At 42.1% G+C, this 12,412-nt stretch overlaps 1 protein-coding gene across 1 annotated transcript in view; it reads left to right on the plus strand.

The window, feature by feature from the left end:
- The window catches only part of ME1 (malic enzyme 1), a 444,597-nt gene that overhangs the window by 154,051 nt on the left and 278,134 nt on the right, over positions 1-12,412 (plus strand). The window contains exon 4 of the mRNA XM_077289802.1: positions 8,802-8,877. Within this exon, the coding sequence (XP_077145917.1) occupies positions 8,802-8,877 (76 nt within the window). The remainder of the gene's footprint in view (positions 1-8,801; positions 8,878-12,412) is intronic.

The following is a 12,412-nucleotide window of genomic DNA, read 5'->3' on the forward strand; positions in this document are numbered from 1 at the left end:
AACTTCCCTTATTTTCCTTTCTACGTCATGCCATTCCGCAGCTTGAAGTCTGCCATTCTAATGAATTTCACGTACTTTATACCTTCCAAAATCTTCACATACTTAACATCTTCGTGTTCTGCCACTATCTAGGGGCTGTTTGCTCATCAGGAAATAAAAGACTCTCCTGTTGCTTGGCCACTTTATTCCCCATGGCAAAAGCAAAAAAATGAAAAACACACAAAAATGAAAAAAAAGGTACTAAAAAAAAACTTCTAAAAATGAGTATTTAAAAAACTCAAAAAAAAACCCAAAACAATAAAACCGTCAAAAACTTAGTTCACAACCAAAAACTCAAAATTTTGATACAAAAGGAAGGGGAAAAAAAACTTTTTCCCAAAAAAAAGTAAAAAGGTAAAGAGATTGAAGATTGAGGAAAACTTAATTAAAAAACTTTAAAATGCCGCAAAAAAGAAAAAGACCCTTTAAGAGAGTAAAAAAAAATTAAAAATTAAAACGGCTTTTCTCTTCTCCTTTTTTCTTTTAGAATCTCTGCGCTCAAATACAGTCAGAGACACACTTCCTCTTTTTATATGCTGCTGTATCCAATATCACTAAAATAACGTATCTGAAAACACGTATGTTGCACCAAAAATGATAGATACAATCACTTCTTCACAAATAGCTACACATAGCCGGCATTGCAGCTGAAAACAGTCAGGGAAAAAAACAGATGTGACAGTGTGATTTACAATACATCTCTGCTCGCAGCTGAAAAAAGAGGAAGTTCAAGAGAGAGGAAAAAAAACCCAAAACTTTCTTTTACTATTTCATGCTTCTTAAAGAAGCAACACTTGACAGACAGAAACAGATAGACAATCCGAGAGATGCCCTTTTAAATTCTGTGACACGTGCAGGTTGCGCTGGGAACAGACAACTATCAATCGCACTGGCACGCATATACCGGACTCTACCACCCTCTGCTCCGGTCGTCCTGACTGGCCGCCGGCTACGGGAATCTGTGGCAGCCCTCAAAGCTATCACCATCCGAGCCTGGAACATGGAACTGCCTGTCCCGAGACCTTCTGTCTCTCCTATTGCACGGGAATCTGTGATAGCTTATTCAGCGATTTGACCTCCTGCTGTCTGTTACCCAGCCACCATAAACAAAAGTAACTTTTTCCTTCTTCTCTCAGATTTTACACAAACACAGAACACATACACGGCACACAGCAGACACCTCCCAGGGTTAGGATTCGGCATCGGACTTTTTACACTACCTGGGAATTGGTGACCACACCTGACCGGCAAGAGGTATAGACCCGGACTGGGCACAGGGGACTTTCAGGTAAGATGATAACATTTTCTTACCTTATGGAGCTGCGCAGTCTCCATCCCCTGAACCAAGGCCGCGGCTAAAACCTCCATGTCTCCGGTCAGAAGGATCCCGTGCGTTTTGTCCTTTTGCCCCATGTTGGGCGCCATTATGTTATGGAAATATTTGGGTTGGATAAATTTATCCCTCTGTGTGTGCTGTGGCTGCTCCCAATTAGACTGAGTATTTTGAGCGCTCATCAAGAATGGACTGTACACAACTGTGACAGAACAACATTCCATCAATACTGAAACTTTATTGTACATACATAGTTTTATATTTTCACATAGAAAGGAGTGGTTAGGGGTTGTCAGGGGTGGTTAGTTAATTACCATATTGTCTAGCTCCTCTGTCATTGGTTATCTAAACATATATGGAATATTGTGATTAATGCTCATATGACTGCTGACCAAGCAAGTAAAATGTAGCTCTCTGCATGTAGGACAGAGTTGAGACATTTGATCAGCAGTTAATACATCTGACACTATTCCGCTTTTTGGGATGGAAAACCCCATATGATCTGTCTGGGTTATATCAGGCTTATATCAGTTCATGTCAGCCATTTTATGATCTGTCTGGGTTATATCAGTTCGTGTCAGCCATTTTAAACCATTGATTATAATGTATATATTAGCTGTGAGCATATAAGTATATATTTGATTATAGAGGAGTATACATGCAAGTGAGATCTACATGATATATATATTTCTATCACAACGGCATGGAACAGAACGACGGACAGGTATGGTATATTGTTGTTTTATTGTTTTTGGTTTATTACAGTTGAACGAGGGCTTCGGAGAAATTAGCCTCCATCTATCTGCTTTAGCAAGGTTGTTTGTCAAAAATGGGGGGACCACACGCCATTTTTTAAAATTATTTATTTAAATAATTAAAAAATACGGCATGGGGACCCCACTATTCTTGATAACTAGCCTTGCTGAAGCTGACAGCTCAGGGTTTCAGCCCCCAGCTGTGAGTTTTGCCTGGCTGGTTATCAAAATTACAGGGAAACCCAGGCCATTTTTTTTTTAAATTATTTATTTACAGCGCAGGAGTGGCTGATGAATACTCCCATCCACCGCTCCTGCTCTCGCTGTTGTTAGCAGCAGCAGGTTTCAGATGATGGGAGCGGTGTTTGTTGCACTGTCATGCACATTACAGCACAGAAAACACTGGATGTTCGGGCCCCCCATTCAAGTGAATGGGGTCCGGGTTCGGGTACTGTTCTGGTACCCGAACCCAAACTTTTTGTGACTGTTCGGCCAAACTCTCCGGACCCGAACATCCAGGTGTCTGCCCATCTCTACTGATAACGCTTTGTTTCAGAGAGTGGGAAGAAGCTGTATCAGTGACCACAACCTCTGCCCCCTTATGACACTTCGTTTGAGTATCCCAGCATTCACTGGGATTCTCAAACCAAGCGTCATCGAAAACAAAGTGGAAAAATAAAAAATAGTGTAGGGAAGTCAGGGAAGAATAGGGAATTTTTAATTCAAGTGTATTAGAAAACAGTTTAGATTAGTGTATGGGATTAAATAGATAGGGATTTAGGGTGAAAACTAATATGGACTTCGGACCACCTCTTTAACCACCAATTCCTCCGAATACAGGAAAACCTCCACTACTAGATCCTGTGGTTCAGCTTTCTGGTTGTTGATCTTTAAAGGCCTTAAGAGATTTTGGGGAGTTGCAGTTTTGCAACAGGTGGAGACCTGTTTTATTGGCTGAGTGAGTCATACTATGATAAATCTCAGGAAGAAACCCCCTAACCTCAAGATTTTTGCATTGCGGAGCCTCAGCTAAGTAAAGACCTAAGTGAAATAGAACAACCTTGACATGCAATTAAATTTTAGTTTTTGTCCAGAGATAAGTTAGAAAAACTTTCAACATTCACTTTCTAGAATTCTTTAGCTTAATAGTCTCCGAGGCGTCCTAAAGCTTGAAGTTAATATAAAACATTAATTTACTTTTTTCATACCACATTTTCAAACCAGTTGGGAAGTGTCTTGTAAACTTTTGGGCTGCCTGAGATAATTTCTTCAGTATTTGCATTTTGTCCCTTAGGGCCAAGTTAATATCAGGCATGTTTTTCTAAACTTAGGAAAACTGGCAGCCAATTATCAACCTCCTCATCAATGTACACACAGGAATTAGTGTGGCCAAACTGAATGTTATTCATCCTACATGAATGGGTTTACTTGAAGCAAAATCTTCAAAATCATTAATAATAAATCCTTTTTAAGTTTTTGTTTGCATAATTTATAAAATAAATTAAAACTTTGCTGTCCAAGAGCATAATTAGAAATTAAGATAAAGCTTGGACTGAAATGCAAGAACCAACCTGTCCGTATGAGTTATATATGAAAATTCCATTCTTGACTCCAGGTTATAGCTTAGACAGCTGGCACGGTTTATATTCTGCGCAAATAGTTTTTCTTTATGATGAAATCATAGTTGATCTGTGACGTTCTTGAACTTTAGTAAAACATCCACATCTAAATGTGCTGACTGGTGGAATAAAATGTAACGCATTGCCTTCTATACATTGAGTAAAATCTAGAAGGACAAAGGAGCGCAAAATAGGGCGTTATTCAGACAACAGGGGTTTATAAATGTGGAAACTGCTCACCCGGTCGTGTTGTGAGAAAGCACAAGACTTAGCCAGGCCAGGCACTTCAAAACTCTGCATCTTTTGAGACCCTACCTTAGAGATGGGTACGTACATGTGTGGGTTTACTCTTTTAAATATAATATTGGAAATACAGAAATATGTATTGTATATGTAGTCACTATATTGGAGTAGGAAAATAAACATGTATAACCACATTTCCAACATGAGTGAATGATTGTGTACCTCACTTAATTTCAGATCCTTTGGATTCCTATCAAATATGCTTTTAGTCCGTATATAATCAATATGTTATAAATGTCTCAGATCTGAACACCTGGGGCAGTACCTTCAAAATTTTGTCAATTTAATGGCCCCATCAGTTTAAGAATAAAAAAAGATTTAAGGATGATAAGCATGGCAAAGGGGAACCTATGGCCCACAGCAGATTCCCGGCAACAGCAGTGCTGCCGCCGAGTATCACAGTCCTTGGAAGGCAAAACGTTGGCTGCCTGTCCTTTAATTGCTCCTGACACTGCAAGCATGCTAACGCAGCGTTCACTGCTGAACACTGCATCAGGATGTACTTTGTGGGCAGACTCAGCGAGCCTTGTGCTCCAGTCCCACTGACAACAGCAGCCCCAGCTCCTCCTGTACTATATATGTCTCTAGCTTCTCCTGTGATGTATATGCCCGAACATCTCCTGTGATGTATATGCTCCTGCATCTCCTGTGATTTATGACCTATGTCTTTCATCCTGCCCCCTGTGTCACCAATCATGCCCTGTGTCTCTAATCATGCCCGTATCTCCATTCTGCCCCCTATGTCTGCAATCCTGCCTCGTGTCTTCAGTCATGCCCCCAGTGTCCAGCATTCTGCCCCAATGTCCAGCATTCTGCCCCAGTGTCCAGCATTCTGCCCCAGTGTCCAGCATTCTGCCCCCGTCTCCAGCATTCTGCCGCCCCCTGTCCAGCATTATGCTGCCCCCGTCCAGCATTCTGCCGCCCCCATTCAGCATTCTGCTGCTCCAGTGTCCAGCATTCTGCCGCACCAGTGTCCAGTATTCTGCCGCCCCAGTGTCCAACATTCTGCCGCCCCAGTGTCCAGCATTCTGCCACCCCAGCATTCTGCACCAATGTCCAGCATTCTGCCGCCCCAGTGTCGAGCATTCTTCCCCCGTGTCCAGCATTCTGCCACCCCCCTCTCCAGCATTCTGCCGCCACCCTGTCCAGCATTCTGCCGCCCCCATTCAGCATTCTGCCGCCCCCCTGTCCAGCATTCTGCCACCCCAGCATTCTGCCGCCCCAGCATTCTGCCGCCCCAGCATTCTGCCCCAATGTCCAGCATTCTGCCGCCCCAGTGTCCAGCATTCTGCCGCTCCAGTGTCCAGTATTCTGCCCCGTGTCCAGCATTCTGCAGCCCCAGTGTCCAGCATTCTGCCGCCCCAGTATCCAGCATTCTCCCGCCCCAGTGTCCAGCCTTCTGCTGCCCCAGGCCCCCCGGATCGCCACTCTCAATAAAAAAAGTTCTTCTTACCTGGCTGCGCTCCTGCGGCAAAGCTCCCTCCACGCAGCTGAAGTGCGCACTCGTCGATGACTGACAATGACGTCAGACGCCAGCGACGTGCGGGCTTCGGCTGACGTCAGCTACAAGCCTCCGATTGGCTGGCGGCTGTTAACTATTGTCATGCGGGCCGGGCTCGCACGTCAATAGCGTTAAACTGCCGCAGCACCGCTAAGGGCCCGGTTTAGCCTGCCGGTATAGGTCCGGTGACCAGATGAGACAGGGCCCGACGCAGTCCTCCTCTGCCCATCGAACCCCATACGCCAGTCAGGGCAATAATGCCCTGATGGCAGCCCTGATTCCACAGCCCCAGTATATGTGATGTATGAGCTTCAGTGCCAGTGTCTCTTGTGTAATATATATGCTCCAGCCCCAGTGTCTCCTATGTGATGTACATAGAACAGTCTCAGTGACACCTATGTGATGTATATACAGCAGACCTCCCACTGCTTGAGTTCTAGGAATGTTACATGAACAACTATGCATTTCCCACTGTGCGGAGACCGTGAAGTGCAATATACATCTGTGTTCAGAACCTACTGCTGCGAGTTATTTTCCAAATTCATTGCAAAGAGCTAACTGCGCTCCAGACTGATGCAAATATGGAAAAGCAGTTGCAAGCAGCAACATCATCAATAGCACCAAACAACATACGTCGCAGTTCAATGTAGCAGTCAGGCACCTTTCTGATGCTATTAATCTGCAGTGCAACCCTATGTCTGCAGGTTAAAAGCGTTATCTGAAGTGACAGATTCTCTTTAAGTAAAAATCAGGAAGTTTCTTAGACCACCACAGTGTAGCCACTTCTAAAGCAATGGCTGCTTAGAGTATCCACCTATTTGGCCATAAGCAAAACAGTAACTGTCTAAATGTCAGCGTGCAAATTGCTTAAAGTATGTTACAACCCAAATTATTCTTATATTCCCAGCTGTCTTAGGACTAATATATCATATTTCAGATCTGTATATGAGACTGTCCAGCTTTAGTTGGATACTTCATTTGTCCTTGAGTGTTTGTAAAATCTGTTATTACTGGCAAGTGCAGGGTGTAAGTACACTCACCGGCCACTTTATTAGGTACACCTGTCCAACTTCTTGTTAACACTTAATTTCTAATCAGCCAATCACATGGCGGCAACTCAGTGCATTTAGGCATGTAGACATGGTCAAGACAATCTCCTGCAGTTCAAACCGAGCATCAGTATGGGGAAGAAAGGTGATTTGAGTGCCTTTGAACGTGGCATGGTTGTTGGTGCCAGAAGGGCTGGTCTGAGTATTTCAGAAACTGCTGATCTACTGGGATTTTCACGCACAACCATCTCTAGGGTTTACAGAGAATGGTCCGAAAAAGAAAAAAAAATCCAGTGAGCGGCAGTTCTGTGGGCGGAAATGCCTTGTTGATGCCAGAGGTCAGAGGAGAATGGGCAGACTGGTTCGAGCTGATAGAAAGGCAACAGTGACTCAAATCGCCACCCGTTACAACCAAGGTAGGCCTAAGAGCATCTCTGAACGCACAGTGCGTCGAACTTTGAGGCAGATGGGCTACAGCAGCAGAAGACCACACCGGGTACCACTCCTTTCAGCTAAGAACAGGAAACTGAGGCTACAATTTGTACAAGCTCATCGAAATTGGACAGTAGAAGATTGGAAAAACGTTGCTTGGTCTGATGAGTCTCGATTTCTGCTGCGACATTCGGATGGTAGGGTCAGAATTTGGCGTAAACAACATGAAAGCATGGATCCATCCTGCCTTGTATGGAGCATCTTTGGGATGTGCAGCCGACAAATCTGCGGCAACTGTGTGATGCCATCATGTCAATATGGACCAAAATCTCTGAGGAATGCTTCCAGCACCTTGTTGAATCTATGCCACGAAGAATTGAGGCAGTTCTGAAGGCAAAAGGGGGTCCAACCCGTTACTAGCATGGTGTACCTAATAAAGTGGCCGGTGAGTGTATGTTACCGCCATCCTGCACATTGACACTATTTGCTTGATGAGGGAAAAAAAGGACAAGGTTGTGAGAATTATTTGACCTGCTGTTCACATGAAAATGTTAGTCTATTCCCTAGCATGGCATTGTCACTTACGAATATTGTAGGACAAAAATGCTTTTTCCATCACTCTGTGGTAAATGTAGTTTACTTTTTGTACAAACACATGCAAGCTTTTCACTTCCAGTGCATTTTTTATTTCTATCACCATAACACTCTCAGTATTATCCAGCCACGTAGCTTAGCTGCTGTTACATCTTATCACTATCCGACGTATTTTCCCCGAATTCCTTTTATTGTGCTCATGGCTGCCATTTATAACCAGCAATGACAAAGGATATTTCCCAACAAAAAGAAACACCATCATAAATGGTTAAAAATCGCAAGTTGGTTGTAAAACAAATGACTTTGCGATTTACTTGTTATTAAAATTCCATTCCAAGGGATTTTTTTAGTTTCATGGATTTTAACTCATTGCCTATGATACAGGCTACTGCTGCAGTCTAGCAGCGGTGGCCAGTCTCCTTGGCAAGAAGCACAATACTTACAAGCTCTTCCTGATTGAGCTTGTAAGCACTTTACGTGTAGGCCTGATTCATTACAACTGGCATTTTGCTTACCAGTCTTAATGATGGGCATGCAGGACAAGACGAACGTAATTTATTAAGAAGCACATGCCACTTAATGAATCAGGCACATCTTATCATTGGTGTGCGCCTCCATGGGCTTCGGCAGAAAAGTTACTCCAGTCGGGGACTGGAGTAGCATTTGTCATAAGTAATTCCTTTACTTTTAATGAATTTGTCACTTAATTTGTAATGACGTTGCCACACCACGTGCCGCCCTGGCTAAATTACAGTTCCACCCACTTTGGCGGAGTAACCTATACATTTTAAAGCCACTTTTGTGTTGCACAAAAATGTTGTGACTGTTAAAGGTGTATTATGTCTGACATAAGTAATATGATTAATCAGGCTGTAGTCTTATATAATAAACGTCACTGCATCTGAATTACTTCATTACTTAAATCCTGAAAAAGATGTCTTTACTGTTTATGCAATGCTCCAACTTTCTGTCACTCCTATCTGGAGCATAAAAGGTAAAAGCTCCTCAATGTCCACAAAGGACTGCAGTGTTCCTGAAAACATTGTTGCACTTGCATGGTTATGTCATCTGATACCTTTAGGATTGGAAGAAAAGCTATTTTCTAATAGGTGATCTCACCGGATAATGCATTCATCAGACTTTATGTGCATAATATTTCTATATTTTTCTCTGCAGAGGGCTCTTCATTACCATTCACGACCGTGGTCATATATCCACACTAATGAAATCATGGCCTGAGAATGACATTAAGGTAACATATGCTTAGTTTTATTTATTTAGTTGTCAGAGATTTTTACTAAATTAAATAGGTCATGTAAGGACATCCTGGGAAAAGTAGACCATTCATTGACGTTATCTCAGGAACAATCTTCTTCAGCTTTCTAATAGTACACAGTAGCTTTCAGTTACCAAGCACACACTGACAGCCAGATATCACAGTTATGCAATTCAATTTGCACATAGCGATCTAATGGAGCTTGAAAAGTAAATGTCATTTTACTTTATTTAATAAATTAATAGTACACTAGAAAATAAGAAACTTTCCAGTATAACTTATCAGAGAAATCTGCTTCTTTCTCCCCATCGAATGATCTTTTTCAACATCTGTTCTCAATGAATACCGATTTTCCCATTACTGAGATAGGAGATGACTCATTTAGTGTTCATAAAGTTCTATGGAGAACTGTACCTATCGTTTTTAGGATGACTTGCAGCAGAATGTCTGTGTCTGCCTCTAGCTCCTGCTCCCACCTCATCTCTCTATAGGATTTTAAAAGCGGCAACTGACATTTCCTATCTCAGTAATGGGAAAATATGTCCTCACTGAATACAGATTATACCCATGAATTTAGAGTAAACGATTAATCCAGGAGGAGAAAGAAGCAGATTTCTCAGATGAGATATATATCAAAGTTGTTTATTTTCATGTGTTCTGTTGACTTATGAAATAAAAACGATGGCGACATTTCATACTGTCCCGAATTCAAAGTTTCTAGGTTTAGAAAGTATAGTTCATAATGAGTAGATTAAATTGAAAACTGGCTCTTGGCTTATAGTCATATTTAGTTATGCTGAATATTTTCTACTCCCTGGTGATGTGTTATACCCCAAGATTCAGTGCTGGGTCCACTGTTAATCAACTTTAATCAACATTATTTACACTCCTCAACATAAAGATTGAAACACCAAGAAGGAATAGTCATGGGATTATCAAAATCACAGGATCGACAGATGTTGTTAATGATATGAAAGAGATGAAAGACTGGAAACAAAATGTTCAAAGCGTCTGGATTTATTCAGTATTGAGCATGAGCGCCACGTGCAGTAATACATGCACTTATATGATTTGGTATGTTATTAGTTAGGTTATTGGTGGTTGTCTGAGGAATGTTCAGCTGCACTGAATGCACATGGCCATGTAAATCATCAAGATCCACTGCTGACAGCTACTCTTGTGATTACTGACGAATGACATCTCAGATGTGCTTTACAGAAGGTAAGTCTTGAGATGCTGTAGGCCATGGTAGCACGTATAGGCCATGCAGACTGCTCACAGTAGCAGCAGCAACATTCAGCCTGGTGTTGTCATATTGAAGAATGACTTTCACTTTGGTGAAATAGCTATACCACTAGTTCCACAATTGATCCATTCTCTACTAAAAGTAAAATTGGATATACCAAGCCTACAGCATTAAAGAATGTCTACACAAACCATCTGAGTCGTTTGCACAACAATGGGCTACGAGTCAGACATCCAGCTACAGCTGTTCCTTTGACCTCGTGCTGCTGCTCTCAAAAGTGGATAGTGCAAAGCAAGACGACAATGGAGGCTGGGATGGAGATTTTTCCTACTCAATGATGAGTTCTGATTTTGTCTTGCTTGCTTTGGTATTCGGAGATTGGAATGGGAACCATGTGGGGATGCCATTAAGAGGCATTCGCGAAGGAATGTAACATCGATCATGTTCCTGGCATTATGGTGTGGGGTGGCACAATGTGCAGTAGCTGGAGCTCTCCAGTTTTCATTCCTGGTACTCTAAAAGCTTGGGAGTATATTGATTTGTTTGTGAAATAAGTGGTATGGCCATTTCTAAAAAGGGTCCCAAGAGCTACTTTTCAAAACAACATCCCAATGCATGTTGTTTGTGGTACCATTGCCAACAGCATCCGTGGATTTGTCTCCCATCAAACTCTTCTGTTGACATCATTGGTCAGCAATGGCAGACAGAGCTTTCAGCAGTGGATGATGATGATTTGTATGACAAGAGCATTCATGGTGGCAGGACATTTCTCAGACAACTATTAATAGCCTCATGTTATGACCCCAATGGCAGAGGGTCTCAGGAATAATGCTAAGTCAGTAAATACAGAAAACCAGCTCATAGGGCAGTGGTAACTGGGCTGACCATATAACTAATCCTAGCACCACAAATACCAGCAGCCGGGGAACGTTCCTACGTTGATCCTAGACGTCTCGCGCCAGCCGGAGAGCTAACTACCCCTAGAAGGGAAAAGAAAGACCTTTCTTGCCTCCAGAGGAAATACCCCAAAAAGTTGGATAGAAGCCCCCCACAAATAATAACGGTGAGGTAAGAGGAAAAGACAAACATAAGAATGAGCTAGGTATTTAGCAAAGAGAGGCCCACTAGCTAATAGCAGAATATAGAAAGATAACTTATATGGTCAGCAAAAAATCCTATCAAAAATATCCACACTGGAAATTCAAGAACCCCCGAACCGTCTAACGGCCCGGGGGGAGAACACCAGCCCCCTAGAGCTTCCAGCAAGGTCAGGAATCACATTTAGTACAAGCTGGACAAAAATGATAGCAAACAAATAACCCAAAAAACAAAGAAGCAAGACTTAGCTTAATTTAGCACGAACCAGGACCAGCAAACAGGAGCAAACAGAATGTGTCTGATAACACCGATGCCAGGCACTGGACTAAGGTTCCAGGAGGTTTATATAGCAACACCCCTGAAGTAACGACCCAGCTGGGTGCAGACAGAGGGAAGGAAATCCCAGAGTCATATCACTAGTAACCACTAGAGGGAGCCAAAAAAGTCTAATTCACAACAGCCTCATTGATAATGCGCCAAGGTGTGTAAGTGCAGAGATTTCTGCACATGGCGCTCATACACAAATGCTGAAAAAATTGAGAAGTTTTCAAAAATGTTGTTTCCATTTTTTAATCATTTGCATATACTTAACAGGTCTTTCCCTCCTATGAATTCAGTAATTCCACAAGTTTTCTTTATGGTGTTGCAATTTCAGATTAGGAATGTTTACATAAATTGAGATTAATCACACGGTCTACTTTTTCATATGACACCAACCTAAGTAGTAGAGTGCAGGCAATAGAAGTTTGTCTTAAATTGCGACACCAAGTGTTTGGGCTTCTACATGGCATAAGTGGATAAATAGAAAGTTATACATCTGGATTGTTCTATATGTCATAGCACAAATTAAACTGGGATTACTTATAGAAAAGCATCTGGGCATAGCTGATAGACTACATAACTACATACAAGCATTCAATGTCAATCTAAAGCCGGAGCAGGGAGAGATAGCATCAGAGTGCACTGCTAAGTATATGTGGATTTGCTCTGCCTATAGATCTAAATAGTATGCTTGTTCTTTACAGGCATATTGTACTGGTATATAGAGACACATCTCCATATATCAGTGCTTCTCTATAACAGATACATCTCTAAATACTTGCATATTAGAGGTAAAATAAAGGTTATACAATTTTTTCCTAACAGAAACCAACAGGGAGATAAACT

This window comes from Ranitomeya variabilis, chromosome 2, assembly GCF_051348905.1.
Source record: "Ranitomeya variabilis isolate aRanVar5 chromosome 2, aRanVar5.hap1, whole genome shotgun sequence".
NCBI classification, from domain to species: domain Eukaryota; kingdom Metazoa; phylum Chordata; class Amphibia; order Anura; family Dendrobatidae; genus Ranitomeya; species Ranitomeya variabilis.